This window comes from Ruditapes philippinarum, unplaced genomic scaffold, assembly GCF_026571515.1.
Source record: "Ruditapes philippinarum isolate M1 unplaced genomic scaffold, ASM2657151v2 ctg1317_1_1_1_1, whole genome shotgun sequence".
NCBI classification, from domain to species: Eukaryota; Metazoa; Mollusca; class Bivalvia; order Venerida; family Veneridae; genus Ruditapes; species Ruditapes philippinarum.
This window is the reverse complement of record NW_026865400.1, coordinates 168,058-184,799: the sequence shown is the minus strand read 5'-3', so window position 1 is coordinate 184,799 and position 16,742 is coordinate 168,058. Positions and strand designations below refer to the sequence as shown.

The 16,742-nt window shown below is 32.5% G+C and overlaps 1 protein-coding gene across 1 annotated transcript in view; it reads left to right on the top strand.

Moving 5' to 3' along the window:
• The first annotated feature begins 2,291 nt into the window (after nucleotides 1–2,291).
• The window catches only part of LOC132728865 (uncharacterized), a 35,463-nt gene continuing 21,012 nt past the window's right edge, over nucleotides 2,292–16,742 (top strand). Inside the window, exons 1-3 of the mRNA XM_060714552.1 lie at nucleotides 2,292–2,319; nucleotides 5,296–5,380; nucleotides 6,427–6,443. Of these exons, the coding sequence (XP_060570535.1) occupies nucleotides 5,345–5,380; nucleotides 6,427–6,443 (53 nt within the window). The 5' untranslated portion in view covers nucleotides 2,292–2,319; nucleotides 5,296–5,344. The remainder of the gene's footprint in view (nucleotides 2,320–5,295; nucleotides 5,381–6,426; nucleotides 6,444–16,742) is intronic.

The following is a 16,742-nucleotide window of genomic DNA, read 5'->3' as shown; positions in this document are numbered from 1 at the left end:
AAATTTCTTATTTATTCACACCTGAAATAAACACGATGTGTCAATCAGTACGAAAACTCATGTACTTGGGGCGGTGATAAAAATAAACCAATCAGAGAGAATACCGAAACGAAATTCCCCTAACCACGTGATCTATTTTTAGGATATGCCATCTGTCAATCAAATGCCCCTTTGAAAAGTTATTGAGTGCATTTCCCACGGTTTATGCAATTAGACTACTTTTTTTTTCTTTTCGATCGAACGGTACTAAACATCTATTTATTACTTATTTATTATTATTTTGTTAAATAAACGCAAACTAAAAAACTATATTTTTTAAATAGGATATATCAGCTTACAAACATAAATCTATATTGTTGTCCTCTATGTTATATACCTATTTTTCATAGTGACCTATTTCTTTTATATGTTTACATATTTGATTTGCTCATGTTTTTGTACATTATACAAACTGAGTGTTATTGTAAATAAAATTGAAAAAATTGAAAATTGAAATTGAAAATTGAGTCTTTTTCTTTACAAATTTGTATTTGAAACAGTCATTTTGAAATGTTTGTAACAGACATACTTTAAAATATGTAACGTATGATAACCCACATTTTGCAAAATCATTATCAGAAGGGCAAACATTTAGATGTCATGCCAATCATGTAAGGATATAATCGTGACATCCTTGTATCTATTTTGGGGAATGAACACAATTTCAATTCTAAATGTGTCATGAGAATTTTGCCATACTTGCACTAAGATATAAATAAAAATTGTTTTACTTAAACTTTGTCGATTTATTGCGGGTTGGTATAATGACATGGCTGTGTCCGACCTAGCAAAAATACTATATTCCATCCGAAATATCGGTATGAACAGGCTCAATCAAACAGAGCCTGCAACATTTTCAATTTTGTTGTATTGGAATTTCTTAAGGGATTCTGTTTACTCTATTTTGTTTTTTTAAAAACGATTTTTAAGTTGGGACAATTATGTTATTGTCAACGTCTAGTTGATCCATTTAGCTGCAATTTGATATATAGCTTTATATTTGGCGAGTTCAACCCCTTGTCTATATATTATTTTATGCAGAATATATATATTTTTGGTTTGCAGCCACGGCTGCAAGCCATTTCATTTGGAAAACCTGTTCCGGTTAGGTGGTTTTCTGCTTACATTTATAAGTGCATGATTGAACGGGAAACCAGCTGAAATCGTGCCAATCGCAACTTTTCGGCCTTTTCCGTCACTCTTCGGATTAATGATAATAGCCGATGTACTTCCGATTGCAATCGTGACAATTCGGGCGATTCCGTCATACTGCGGAATCAGACGAAGTAATATTACGGAAATCTAAGCTATTTTAGTTACTTCGGTAATCCCAGTTTGTTTATATAAATAGGATTCCTATTTTTACTTGATTTATTGATTTAAACCGTAATAAATTATAAACGAAATTGTTCCGTTCCAATTCTTTTTCAAGACGCAAAAGTTAGTTTCTTTTATAATTGTTTTTTGTCTGTATTAGTTTTACACAATAGAGGATGTTGACTGTAGTAGTATTCCGTCTTCAAAGGGTGGTCCAAATCACACAGTGCATGATCGAGTTATATTTAGATCTACTGAACTTTGTGAGGTAATCTAAAATAGCCCATGCATATCATTAACCACGTGATGATTTATAGATAGCGCATCGTATCTGGGAACATGCTTATTAATTAAATGAAATGTGCACACTTGTTTCCTTTCAGTATGATAGATCTTCACGTTAGTATTTTTACGATTGATTATTTTCTTTATTAGTTTTATACAATAGAGAATAGATTTCAAATCGTTTTGACAAAAATATTCGTTTTTACAAAAATAAAAACAAATAGATATGTTGGGATGAAGGCACAACTGTGCAAGCCTTTCCTTTTAAAAGGAAACTTTATCTAGAATTACTTTTTTACACTATCCCAGCACTGTGCCGAGTCCCTGTGGTTTCGATGCCCCATATAATGTTTCCACAGTAGGAGACGAGGTCATGGTGTCAGTTTATACCAATTCAACAGCTACACAAACGCTTTCAATATATTCCTATTTAAACAATAGATTTTTCATTCAAACTGCTTTATCTACGATCATGCAATCATCCATTGAAGTATCATATAATATAATAAAGACAATCTATACAATTTATTAAAACAATCTATTCAATTTATTAAAACAATCGCTTAACGCTCAAAGATTTTATGCACATTGCATTCATAGAGTTTATGAATTGCTTTTGTTATTGGTGTGTTAATCAATTACAAAACAAAAATGCGGCTTAACAAACAATTATCAAAGGTAACTATAATGAATTTTGTTTAATTGAACTTTGGTTAATTTAATGATTTTTTTTTTCATTTTGTACCTCAACAGTATTAGTTATCACAATATCATAGATATTTATGAATATATTAAACATTTTACTGTCCTTTTTTATAGCGCATATTCGAATGAATTGCTTAACGGTTAAATCCATATTTTAAATAGCAGCATATTCTGTTCCGGAACTTTTCATTCCGGTTTGTGTACAGTATTTATGTGTAAATTAATAAAAACATTCTTTTTTACAAATTCTCCAAAAACCGACGGTAAGATTATGGAAACTTTTATAAATTTTGTAGAAATATTTCACAAGATATATCTTTCTATTTCTTTAAGATTTCCGTTTATTATATAAATAATTAAAGAAATAACAATGATAAAATGGTAAGAGATTTTATGGATGGAATTAGCAATAAATTTTTTATATTAAACGTTAAACTTCACATAATTGAGGCATTACACGACCAATAATCTACTAGACCCCAAAATGGTTCAAAATAACAAAAATAAAAAGTCATTTCACAATTAATAAACTTTCAGCTACTCTCCAGTATTTACTTACAAATTACTTGAAATATTTTCGAAATTAAACAACCGAATCATTGGGAGTACTTATAGCTGAATGAACCGAAAAGTCATTGTTTATGGTGTCGGATGCCCTTATTTTCAAGAAAGAAACAATTGCGGTTATTACTCTGGAAACAACTAATAAATAACTATCTGTTTTTGTTTGTTTTTGGGTTTTACGTCACATCGACACAGTATAGGTCATATCGCGACGTTCCAGCTTTACTGGTGGAGGAAGACCTCAGGTGCCCTTCCGTGCATTATTTCAGGCACGAACGGGCACCTGAGTAGAACCACCGACGTTCCGTAAGCTAGCTGGATAGCTTCCTCACATGAAAGAATCCAAAGTCCCTGTCGGGATTCGAACCCACAGCGGTGAGGGGCAAGTGGTTTGAAGTCAACGACCTTAACCACTCGGCCACGGACGCCCCAAATAACTATCTATCTCACAAATAATTGATAATACAAGTAGGTTGTTGAATTTGTAAATAGAACAATATTTGGCGGTAATAAATCAGAAACTATTATGCTTTTACAGCAAACTCCGCGAGACAAGCTCTCGGACAAGCAAACAAATAAAGTGACATTATGCCCATCCAAGGGTATATATAAAGTGGACAGATGAAAGTCAGAAATGTATAAATTTTGCCATAATTCCTTTCCATTTTGTAATCTATTGCGCATGAACAATAAATTAATCACATAGTCAACGGAAGTTTCTGTAAAAATCCATTAAAAAGTTTCCTATAACATTAAATTAATATAAGAGTGGGACAGTATTCTTATATTATAGGCAGATTTATATTTCATTCTAAACATTTTCTAATTCAACTGTTAGCCAATCACCATTTTAACAGTCAAGCTTTATAATATATATAGTCAATTCAGCTCAACTTGAAAATGACATAAATGAGCTTAATTTCACTTTAACAATCAATTTTAGTTTAGTTTATGAAAGAAAGATGCAAATTCAGCAGAAAATCCCGCTTTGGCGTTGATTCGAAATAGCGATTTCCTGCTTACAAAACAAGGATCACTGAGTCAAACAATCGATTCCTTGACAAAATTGTCAGAGGTTCTGCTTATAATAATGAAGGTAGTTGAGTACTGAACTTTATAACAGGTAATGCCGACTTTCCCTTATCAAACAACCAACTATTTGTAATTATAATCCTCAACCTGTTTATTTCTCATAAAAAAGGTCGTAACAGGATAAAATAGCACATAAGACCTTCCAATTACACGACAATGTCAATAAGTGAAAATAATAATATAATTTATCACCTAAACATCTACTCAACTAAAAGGTTTCTAGTGGTTTATAGTTAAACTACAAAATACATTTCAATCATAATGTCAAAACTAATAGCAAGATTTATTTTGCGTTTGAATCGATATTCCTGGTTTAGATATATATTACTATAGACGCAATACTTTTGGTGATGTCTAAAGTGATGCATTTAAAACGTCTCGGGAAAGTAATTTCTTTATCATGGTTAAATGTTTTGCAATGTCCTCAAGATTAATGATGATGTGTATGTTCATGGCATTGAGATTCTCCTATGAAAATGTAATGTCCAATCATTACTCCAGGCAATGCCAATATGATAAATAATTGGATTATTTATTAACCATCTGTATTCTTTCTCCCATATTAGTGAGAAAATAATACCAACCTTTTTGTTTATGTTTGGAACGTCTTATCTTTATCTTAAACTTAAATATGATTTTTGTTAGATAATTCTTAAGCCATCTTAAATGTGCCTTCTAACTTAATGTTGCATAACATATGCAATAGGTAGCTCAATTTGCTGAGGTGTTGCCTTTACGGGTAGAGTCATCAGAAATGCAGCCACAGTTTAACCCTGCGTGATCATAAGAGGTGACTAAATGGGTTCGAAATACTGGAGTCTATGCATCTCTTAGCTACAGCAGGTGATGTGGTTTTCACCCTTGATGTTGCTTTAAGTTTGTACCACTCGGGAAATCGTCTTTCCTCTGTTGGAGTCATATGACCTAAACTGTGTTAATGCGCCGTAAAACCATAAAAAGAGCTCAATTTGATTTACTGTTTTACAATTTATTTTTCTAAAGAAAAGCTTAACAATGGTTTAAAAGATGCTGTATATAGACGTTTGAATTTGCATGTGACAATTCATCCTCACAATACAATAGATAACATTGATCTGGTGTTGATATGAAATGCATAAAATGATTTCCTGGAGAGCAATATCATCCATCATATCTCATAAAAATATTACATTTATCGCTGATAAATTCAACCATCAAAATTTATCTCGTGGTAAAAATGTTTTATTACTGCTCGTTAATTATTTAAGTTTCTCCGGAAATCTGGAATGGTTTAAGAATTTAATATTGTCTTAGTATTTCAGAAACAATTAGGCCACTATCAGAGGAGAGGATAGTAACCACAATGACAGACATTGACCACATAAATTTCAGGATGGAGGTATGTATAACAAACAATTAGTTATATACCTATTTTTAATGGCACTTATTTAGGTGTTTTGTATGAGTATTTACCGGTAATTGAGATACATTTTAATTCCAGACTTGAAAAAAAAGAAGAAAAAGCAACACTTTGAAATGTTTAAAAAGATATGGTAGAGACATATTGCCCCATATGTTTAGTTTTAAAGTCACGCTTAGTAAATTCGTCACCTCATGTGTCATTGTTTGTAAAAAATGATATAATATGTAGCTTATTGACAGACAGGGTTTTGCATTATTATACAATAAAAGCCGACATATTTCCATTTTAGTGTAAAAAATATGGTACCGGGTAATTGTTTCAATTCTAGTGACAATATGGCCATCAAAGTATAAATGGTAAGCGTGCAGGGTAAAAGTGAAATACAGTTTGCCATAACTGTTTTAAATTTTGCATTCTACGACGCATGAGGTGGCGCGATAGCTCAATTGGTTAGACCACTGACTGTCAGTCCTGAGACTCCGAGTTCGATCCGGGGTAACATCCATGGGATTTTTCAGAGACACTTTCAATGTTTCCCACCTACCCATTATATATTGTTAAGGAATCCAGGTAATCCTCGCATGTATCAGTGATATACACTGGGCATGTAAAAGAACCAAGGGGTCTATTCAATAAGGGCTAGGGACTGGTTCCCGGAGGCCTTTAATTGTATCTCAAAGCTGTCTCTAGCTTGGAATAAGTGCTTGTACTTTCGTAGGTTATCCTCATTCATTAATATCCCATGTGACAAATGGAAAATTCCATCTGTACCAGACACGTTCAAGAGATTACTAGGATGGGACGGGACAGTCTTATTCTAAATTGATATTTTAGGGAATTTTTATGTTTAATCTTTATTATTTTTATAATTAGTTCGTGACTATCATAAAAGTATTTCGAATTATAACATTAATTAAGCTTTACTTGAAAACGACAATTTGAGTATAATGTCACCTTAAGCTATTTGCGCAAGAAGTCATTAAACGTTGTGTAGATTCTTAGCAAATATTTTCTTTTTTCAGAACGATTCTGATACCAGGTTTGTTTAACCTTTGATTAGATGTGTTTGACCAAAAGGAACTAAGGTATGTACAAACGGACATGACATTGGTAGGGTCAATTGGTATATGTTTTCTTGCTATGTGAATAATTATCACTCTATCATTCTTACATTGTAACAAACTCAGCAAATTGAATGAATTGTTTCACTTGTGATTTTATCATGGAGTCATTATGAATATTGACATATTATGACAAATAAACATGATCGCCACCAAGTTAGCGCACAATGATCTGAAAATTCGTATAAATATAACACATTAATTATATTTTTATTTACAGTATAAACATTTACAATGAGATAATCTACAACAGAACAGAACAGAACTTTTATTTCTGATTTATGGGTTATTCCAAACATCTGTAAAACCAAAGTCACACAAAAGCTTTTGAACATAGGCTACCTAGAAACCTAATTCTTTATTACAACCATTTAATGATAGCTTGTAAACTGAGCGTAAAATAATATTTTCTGTGTGTAACACCTTAAAATGCGTAGAAAACGGGATATGAACAAACGATATCTTCCAAACTCTCCATATACACTAACAGTACAGGTAGTTTTTCTTACTGACAATATGTTTTTACAAAAATTTAAATGTATCCTTTCAATTTGTTCTGATTTTGTAAAGCTCAATATTTCTGAAGAATATTTCAAAATTGAGCCAACAAAAGAATCAAACATGATATTACTACTTTTACAAACCAATATAGCGCTCATTGCTGTTATAAACTCTTTAACTGAGAATACGGAAAACGGGACCGATATGCTTTCTTCAGTAGTACTGTTCATTTCTTGTTTTCATAAAAATGTTTCACAAAAATGCAATAGAACATACTTGTGCTTCATTTCACTTAAGTTATTAAATCCTTCCATTTCAATATGTTCATATCAAAACATTTTTGGACTCTGTCTTGCGCACGATACACTGTCTCACCGTGATCATAATAATTAGAATCCTCTAATTAGAATCCTCTAATTGGCGTCCGCGCCGAAGCGCGGCGCCTATTGGAATGAAATGAGATTTTGTGAAAGGGCGACAGCAACTTCTCGAGCCTTCTATAGTTGCCAATAATAAAAGCCGATCATTCCGATCGGTATGAGGGTGCTTGATTGTTAATTAGTCGCGATATGTACAATGAATGGCGAACTGGAGAATTTCGCAATGCAAACATTTTCAAATGAAATAACCTTTTCCGTCAATAAATCGCGCTCTTCGGGGTATTTTTGCTTATCATTTTGTAGTACACAGTGGGTTATTATGGTATGTTATTCCGAAAGCTGTTAATAGAATGATGAGTTGATGACCTTAATATTCCGAAAATCTATTTATAGAGGGATGTACTCCTAGGTAATTCCCGGTCTCTCCCGGGATTTACCAATGACCGGCGAATAGTACCACACGTTTATTGTCCGGTCTCTCCCGGTTTTGGAGTATATATCGTTACAGAATAGAACAAATATTTTACAGATAAATAAGCTTTTTTTCAAAATGAATGTTTGTCACTTAGTTTGGTTACAATAATTAATAAACACAGATCAACGCTCGAATTGATTGATTATTATTATACATAAACATACAATTCGGAAAAAAAACAATAATTGAGAAAAAATGTACATTTTTATGGCATTAATATGACACTATCAACTTTAAAACATTTTATATAATTTGTTATTCGTGTTTAGTAAAGATTCCGAGGAATTATTCAAAGTTACAAATCAGATTTTATGAATTATTCAATTGATTGATAATTTAAAAAATGATGAAGAAAAATACAAATGTACATGTATATGGTTTAAGAATAAACAATATTATAAATTGAAAGATTAACCATGATTTACTGACTTTTTCCAGTTAAGTTTTGACTTATAATCGTCGATCATTATGACAATTGAATTCTTAAAATAGTAGTAAACGTAAAAACTCAGTATTAAAATAGCGGATAAAACACACACAAAAAAAAGAAAAGAAAACAATATTCATAAAATCTGTATTTTTGTTATTAAAATAGAAATTACATTTATTGTATAATAAACAATTATGCTCAACATGATCAACATGGTAATATAACAAGTGTCATATTGTTACTTAGTGTGAACAGATACCGTAAGAGGGGGTCCTCGTTAATAGCAATAACATAATAAGGGACAATTACACAAGTATGGTGTTGATCATGCGTTACACATATGGATTATAAATGATTGTATACATGTATATCCGTTGCTATTAATAACCACGATCATAAAGAAATAACAAGTAATATTCTAATTTCTAGCATGCCGATCAAAGTTATAAATAATGAACAATGTCTTTCGTCCGTTCATTCAAAAGTGATATACAATTCTGGTAAAACCCAATGAACCATTGAAAAGTTTATAAGAATATCTTGTCATCATATATCTACTGGTTCATCTGCACCTGCTGTTTGGACGCCCTTTGATGCTTTGCATCAATGCTTTTCTTGTAAATGATTCTGTAAAAGAACAGAAAACATTTGTTGTCCCTATTTTCACTTCTTCCTCTCTCCCTATTTTCAGTAAGCTAGCCCGAAATATTGCCCTTCGTCACCTCGTACATCTTTTTTTCATCAATATTTCTCTGTTCAGAATTGATCTCACATACCTGTGAATCGTATGCCTATCCAGTATTGTTTTATTTGGATATCAGTGCAGAGATTCTATTATTCATTCAATAATTACCGTATTGTCGGTAATCATTGAAACTGGATTATATAGGATCCCATCATATAAGGGATGAATGGCTGTTGTAATACTAAACAGAATTGACGGTCACTGATTCATAGCGGTTTTTTTTGTTCAGGTAAAGGGTTTCCCGCGTCATGCGATACCTGAGATATATGGAGGCTATTTGTTGCCAAAAAAAAATCAAGCCTTGTTGTTCTGAGTTGAACATTTTGTTTACGGACAAAATACAATTGTGTTTCTTTGTATGTAAACTCCAATATTGCATTCTTGGATTGAGATTCCCGATTTAACATTGTCAACATGCATTTCAACAAAATACATTTTGTTAAACGACAAAACATTAACTGTTTTGCTGATATTAGTAGCAATACCAAGTGTTCATCTTAACACGCGTAATACTCATTGTTCGTGTATACGCCGACAAAACAGAAGTTACTTTTTTGGTTTTACATTGTCGAACCATCATTATAGGATCAGCATAATCCATGCTTTACACATGGGAGATAAAATATGCTCCGTTTATTTTCCCGCCCACTTCATCATCGTAAATAAACGTATTTATCCGCACATTTTCGGTATTTACCGCCGGCGACAAGAAGGAAACAAGAACACGCACCGTTTACCACAACTTTTAGGTGTTTAGTTATTTACCAAACATAATTCAATTGCCTAATTGCCATTCTATGCCTTTATACAATCACCATCAGCGAACTTTAAAGGATTATAGGCATATAAAATTTAAAACGTTGTTGATACCACATTTCCTAGAAAAGGAAACTGAAAAAAAATGATAAAAAAATCAGGTTACTTACTGCCTGAGGTTAAATATTTTTCAAGGAAGTAAAAACTATTGATAAGACTATATCAACGACAAATAAATTTTACTGAGGGGATTCCTATTTGCATAGAAATGAGTAACAAAACAGTTAAGCTGCTTCCTTACCACTTTCAAATTTTAAAGCCAACATCTGATACAGATTTTGATACGACTAAATACTAATACAGACCAAATTCTGGCTGTTGTCTTTCCTAGAAATAGCATTTACTATTACACTAGTAACCTTAAATTAACGAGAAAAAAACTTTTAACAATAATAGTAAAATTAAACCAAAGTTGTATGTACCCGTTCGTACATTACTTTTTATTTTAACCATACTGTATATACCTTTTTACAATACGATTTTCCATAGCAACGAATGTTGCATTTCGCGCATGCGCATTCTGCGTAGGGCAGAAAGCAATAACGATGTCTACAGTTTATCATACTTTAAGGCTTCAATAGATGCTGTTTCATGTTATGTCACCCAAAAAATATTAATTTGGGATGAATTAAGGCGGTAAGTACAGGAAACGTGAATTTATTTTTTAAGAAATCTACGAAAATGTGCGGGAGTAATAATTCAATTATCAAAACGGACACACACATATCTTTGTTCAAGGTATCATTAGACGACTTTTCCATCAGTTATTTAAATTGTTAAAGATAAAATTTTATTACCCCTGTATTACATAATATTACACAATTTGTATTGTACACTTCCTTTAAATAACTGGATTGGTAAGGCGGCAAGTTTCAAACAGATTGGCACCCGAACGTTTGTTCATTGAACCGGGACGTTTAAATATCATGATATAGTTAATCAGTTACGCTTATTTCATGCTTTCCAGTGTTTTATTGTAATATATCAGATGATTATATTCTGATAAACCACTAGTGAAATTTATAAAATATAATTTTCACTGTAGCCGGACTATATCTGACTGCGGATGAAAAGAAAATCATAACTAAATGGAATAACAGGCAGAAATAAATGCTGTCATGCGTAAATTTTGCTTCTCTAGGAAAAGAAAGTCGATGTCATCATACATCATGTAAAAAATGTAACAAAATTAGAGAAATTTAACAGAACTATATTTCAAAATTGATGATGTGACGTCATGATATGATGACGTCACAAAGGCGAATGCGTGACGTTACGCGGCAAAATCAGTAACAAAATACTTAAAATGACTTAAAAAGCATGAAATAAAAAGAAAATTTATTTGTTTTACATATAAGATTGAAATATATTTCATTCGTGAACACCAGCTATCATATTTTCACTCGTGGCTACGCCACTCGTGAAAATATTACATCTGGTGTTCACTCAGTGAAATTATATTTCAATCTTACATGCAAAACAAACAAATATCCTCTATTTATTAAAATGTTAATTTATGTATTTTTAGCTCGACTATTCGCAGAATAATCGAGCTAATGCAGTCACCCATTTGTCGGCGTCGGCGTCGGCGTCCCTGTGGTTAAGTTTTTGTATGTAAGCTGGTATCTCCATAACTACTGAAGGGAATGGATTGAAACTTCACACACTTGTTCTCTGTGATTATCTAAGATGATTGGCACAAGTCCCATAACTCTGATTTGCTTTTTTTCATAATTATGCCCCTTTTTCGACTTAGAAATTCTTGGTTAAGTTTTTGTATGTAAGCTGGTATCTCCATAACTACTGAAGGGAATGGATTGAAACTTCACACACTTGTTCTCTGTGATTATCTAAGATGATTGGCACAAGTCCCATAACTCTGATTTGCTTTTTTTATAATTATGCCCCTTTTTCGACTTAGAAATTCTTGGTTAAGTTTTTGTATGTAAGCTGGTATCTCCATAACTACTGAAGGGAATGGATTGAAACTTCACACACTTGTTCTCTGTGATTATCTAAGATGATTGGCACAAGTCCCATAACTCTGATTTGCTTTTTTTTTATAATTATGCCCCTTTTTCGACTTAGAAATTCTTGGTTAAGTTTTTGTATGTAAGCTGTTATCTCCATAACTACTGAAGGGAATTGATTGAAACTTCACACACTTGTTCTCTGTGATTATCTAAGATGATTGCCACAAGTCCCATAACTCTGCTTTGCTTTTTTTCATAATTATGCCCCTTTTTCGACTTAGAAATTCTTGGTAAAGTTTTTTGTATGTAAGCTGTTATCTCCATAACTACTGAAGGGAATTGATTGAAACTTCACACACTTGTTCTCTGTGATTATCTAAGATGATTGGCACAAGTCCCATAACTCTGATTTGCTTTTTTACATAATTATGCCCCTTTTTCGACTTAGAAATTCTTGGTTAAGTTTTTGCGTGTAAGCTGGTATCTCCATAACTACTGAAGGGAATGGATTGAAACTTCACACACTTGTTCTCTGTGATTATCTAAGATAATTGCCACAAGTCCCATAACTCTGACTTGCTTTTTTACATAATTATGCCCCTTTTTCGACTTAGAAATTCTTGGTTAAGTTTTTGCATGTAAGCTGGTATCTCCATAACTACTGAAGGGAATGGATTGAAACTTCACACACTTGTTCTCTGTGATTATCTAAGATGATTGGCACAAGTTCCATAACTCTGACTTGCTTTTTAACATAATTATGCCCCTTTTTCGACTTAGAAATTCTTGGTTAAGTTTTTGTATGTAAGCTGGTATCTCCATAACTACTGAAGGGAATGGATTGAAACTTCACACACTTGGTCTCTGTGATTATCTAAGATGATTGGTACAAGTCCCATAACTCTGATTTGCTTTTTTTGCATAATTATGCCCCTTTTTCGACTTAGAAATTCTTGGTAAAGTTTTTGCATGTAAGCTTGTCTCTCCATAACTACTGAAGGGAATGTATTGAAACTTGAAGAGTTTGTACCTTTTCGGACAATTTTATGTATTCATATAGGTAAGCATTATTATACTCAATGAAACACCCTTGTGACAAATTTTCGAATAGTCGAGCGTTACTGTCCTCCGACAGTTCTTGTTTAATAAACCGATCAATGTTTATGGATTTTGAGAAGAGAAAAATTGTGTCACGTGCATTATTAAAAATAACATGTATTACGAAGAAGCGGATAAAATGTCTGTGATATCTTTTCCAAACAACCCATCTTAACATCTCAAGATTTTGAAAAAAAATAATCAATTATTTAAAAACTATTTATGTGACTTAAATTTTTCTGTTTGCATCACAGGCAAATCGGATAAAGGATAAAATCAGGTATATTGAACACTAAAAATGCATTATCACCTGTTCTGATATTTTTCTGAATGATAATTAATCTCCATTTCATGTTATATAATTTCTTTTGTTTTTAAATGAACTATTTCAACAGCAAATAAGTTGACGTTTCATTTGCTAAAAGATATATTTCCACATCTTCTTTAAAAAACTGATCCGTGATCGTAAATTCTTAAACAAGTATCTTTTTCATGCCATTTTATGGCATTCTTCGCCACAAAGTTAGAAAGTCATCATTTCTATATTTTTGAAAGCTATTTAATATAATTTTCTACCGTTTACCTTGAACTAACTCGGAATTGTCTATGAACTTTTACTATATTTCTATGAAGGGCGAAGGATTTCTTGCCCTACGCAGATTGCGCGAGAAAATTCTAATTCCGGTCGATTTTTCATAGCAACGGACCGCGTCGTAAAAAGGTCTATAGATATATTTTCCCATTTTTACCATTTTGTTTTTCAATAATTATATTTAAATGAGTTCAAAGGTATGTATGTTGATTATCTGTTTATGTATACCTTGTTAATTTATCTCTTAAAAAGCCATCACTTAAAAAATTTAATAAATATTCTGTATAATATTTCATGTACATAAAAATAGTTCTCTGCTTTTGATCAGATAGACAGTAAGTCTAGGTAACAGCTATTGACAGCATGTATACTCAGATTTTAGAGCTGTAATTGATTCAGTACAATGCATAAAAAACCTTAACCTACGTCAGCTTATATATTTAATAATAAAAGGCTAAATCACATCCTATGACTCAAAATACCTCCCAATGGAGGTAAACAGAGATGCAAGGATACACTGAATTTAAAATGGGACAAATTCACAACGTTTTGGTTATACAACGGAATTATCGATAGTAAACTTTGAATTGTTCCGTGGATATACACTTGGTCAAAAATATGGGTTTTTGAGAGAAGGCACAGGCTTACTGTTCAGTTTTCTTTATTCGTGTTGCCAAAAGCGACTTCCATGTATCGCATTCTAGTACTATTTGCTGAATGTAAAAGACATGCGTACGAGTTCTACCAGACACACACACCATACAAATAGTGGTGTGTGTCATTTTATATGAAAACAGTCCCTAATGTTAATTCACCAACTTTAGTTTTTGCATATTATTTTGCTCATTATCAGTATAAACGTTGTTACATTGTTACATTATATTTTAACCAATTTTGCATTACTTGAAAATACTGTACTAGAATACGTTTTAACAAAATCAGAGGATGTTCAAAGTCAACTGTAAGGCAATTTATTACAGTTTCTATATAATTTGAAATATTTTTGTACCAGCAAGAGTTACCGCCGTGAAAATTGGCTCCGCCTATTAATTTTCGTCTATTTCCGTGATAATTCCATATATAGAAGTTGCAAAATCGTTTACAAATGTTAATTGCATTAGAATGTAAAAGGAAAGTGTGGTGTTGTCAACCTGAGTGTGTCAAGTTGATGCAGTTACATTCTCAACATCACGATGCACAGCATTAAACGTATTGTGTACGTTCTATCGTTTACATTTCTACATGTCGCAAATTTGAAGTTATACATTTATAAATACAGTTTTCAATTTATCTAAGTTGCATGTAAACAGCTTCCATTTTATCAAATCGAGATAATCAAAATGCATGATACCAGTGCATTATATAAATTTGGTCTATCCCGGGATTACCCGAAAGAAATTCGTGAAGCACGTCAAGAATTATGGCACGATTACAAGGATGCGAGATCAAAATATGGCCCCCGAAATGTCAAGCTTAAGTATCCTGCTGCCTTGGAAGTAAACGGGTTTTTTCCAGGTCAGCCCGGTTGTACCTAGGCCAAAATTAAAATTATTGGTTACTTCATTCATAAATTTTTGACTACTGTATGTTCACTGACTTTTTCCTTTTTTTATTGTTTTTTAGCATATTAAGAACTCAAAACTTTGTTTTTTTCACCGCTTTCAAATAAATACTTCAAATATTGTCCGCTTTCCCCATCAAATACAGAAACACTTAAACCCAAAACATAATTAATTAGAATATTTTTGACCATGTTGTTACCCATACTAATTATTTATGCTACTCTTCGTACACATGTTATTGCTTGATACATGTTAAATGTGTGTTATGTAATCTGTGACAATTGAAAATAAAGTGATTTGTATTGTATTGTAACACTCGGATCGACAATTAGATTTTTACTAATCTGTTAAGCAGAACCGAAGTATGCATTGTCAAGTTTCGAAGGCTGGATTTTTGGCAACGACTATCCTCCATAGAGATTTAATCCGTTTTTCTGTGTATGGGTAAGCGCCAATTCACTGTTACTGAAAGAACTGGTTTATATATAGTAATTTACTAGGTCATTTCTACACCAAAATTGTTTTTAAGTTATAAAATATCCAGTTTTTATCAATATTTTTCACGACGGGCAGAAATAAACGGCCATCTTGACGCATAAGTTAAATAAATTTGATATTTTCACTGGTGTCTTGCACCCTACTTTCTAAATTCAGCCAATACGTATACACAAAAATAAAAGGGACGTCTCTCGAATCGTCAGGTCAAAAAACATAAGATAAACAGAAGATTCATTTTTTTTAATCCCCGAGGGGGATATTGTTTTAGCGTTTTCCGTCTTCCGTCCGTCCGTCCGACCAGATTTCGTTTCCGCACTAGTTCTCTACAACTATTTGGAGGAATTCAACGAAAATTTATCAAGAGGAGATTCGCTTTTCGTCGCCTTGTTTCGGCTAGACCCTTTAACTCAGAGTTATGGCCCTTGATTAGTTATGCAGTATGAATATAGAGCAATAAGCGTTACCGTGCTATTTCTCTGCAACTTCTGGCTGGCATTAAACGAAACTTTTTTGGAACCATCAATACTAAGAGGAGATGTGCATATCGTCGCCTTGTTTTGGTCAGACCCTTCTAGTTAGGGTTACGGCCCTTGATAAGTTATGTTTTAAAATTTCAAGAATTCGTTTTATTCAGTTGAAGTTTATTGGGATAGATATAAGTCACCATTTGATCAAAGTAAGAATTATCTTAATTGAAAATATCAGTCCTGCAACTTTTAATGTGACACTTCCGTGCAATTACATAAACTGCGGCGTATGGTCCCCAAGTTATAAAAGGCGTGTGCGCTAAACAAGAAAACAATGGGCGGAACTAAACAAAATAGAATTTTGAAAGGGGGTCAGAGGTTATGAAGCCTGCAAATCATAGATAAGACGTCAAAAGACTAAGTTAAAAACAGGAAACATATCCTAAGGGTGATTCAACGTTATTCAAGTAGGAATATTGAAACCACCCAACTATAAAATGCCAAATAGTTTTAAAAAACAAATCATAATCAAATCATAACTATATAACACTTGCTTGTGAAACTAGTGACCCCTGGGCGGGAACATTTTTGACCTCAAAAGAATAATTTGAACACCTTTTGTAGAGGATCACCACATGATGAAACAAACCAAATACCAAGGTTTAAGGCCTAATAGTTTT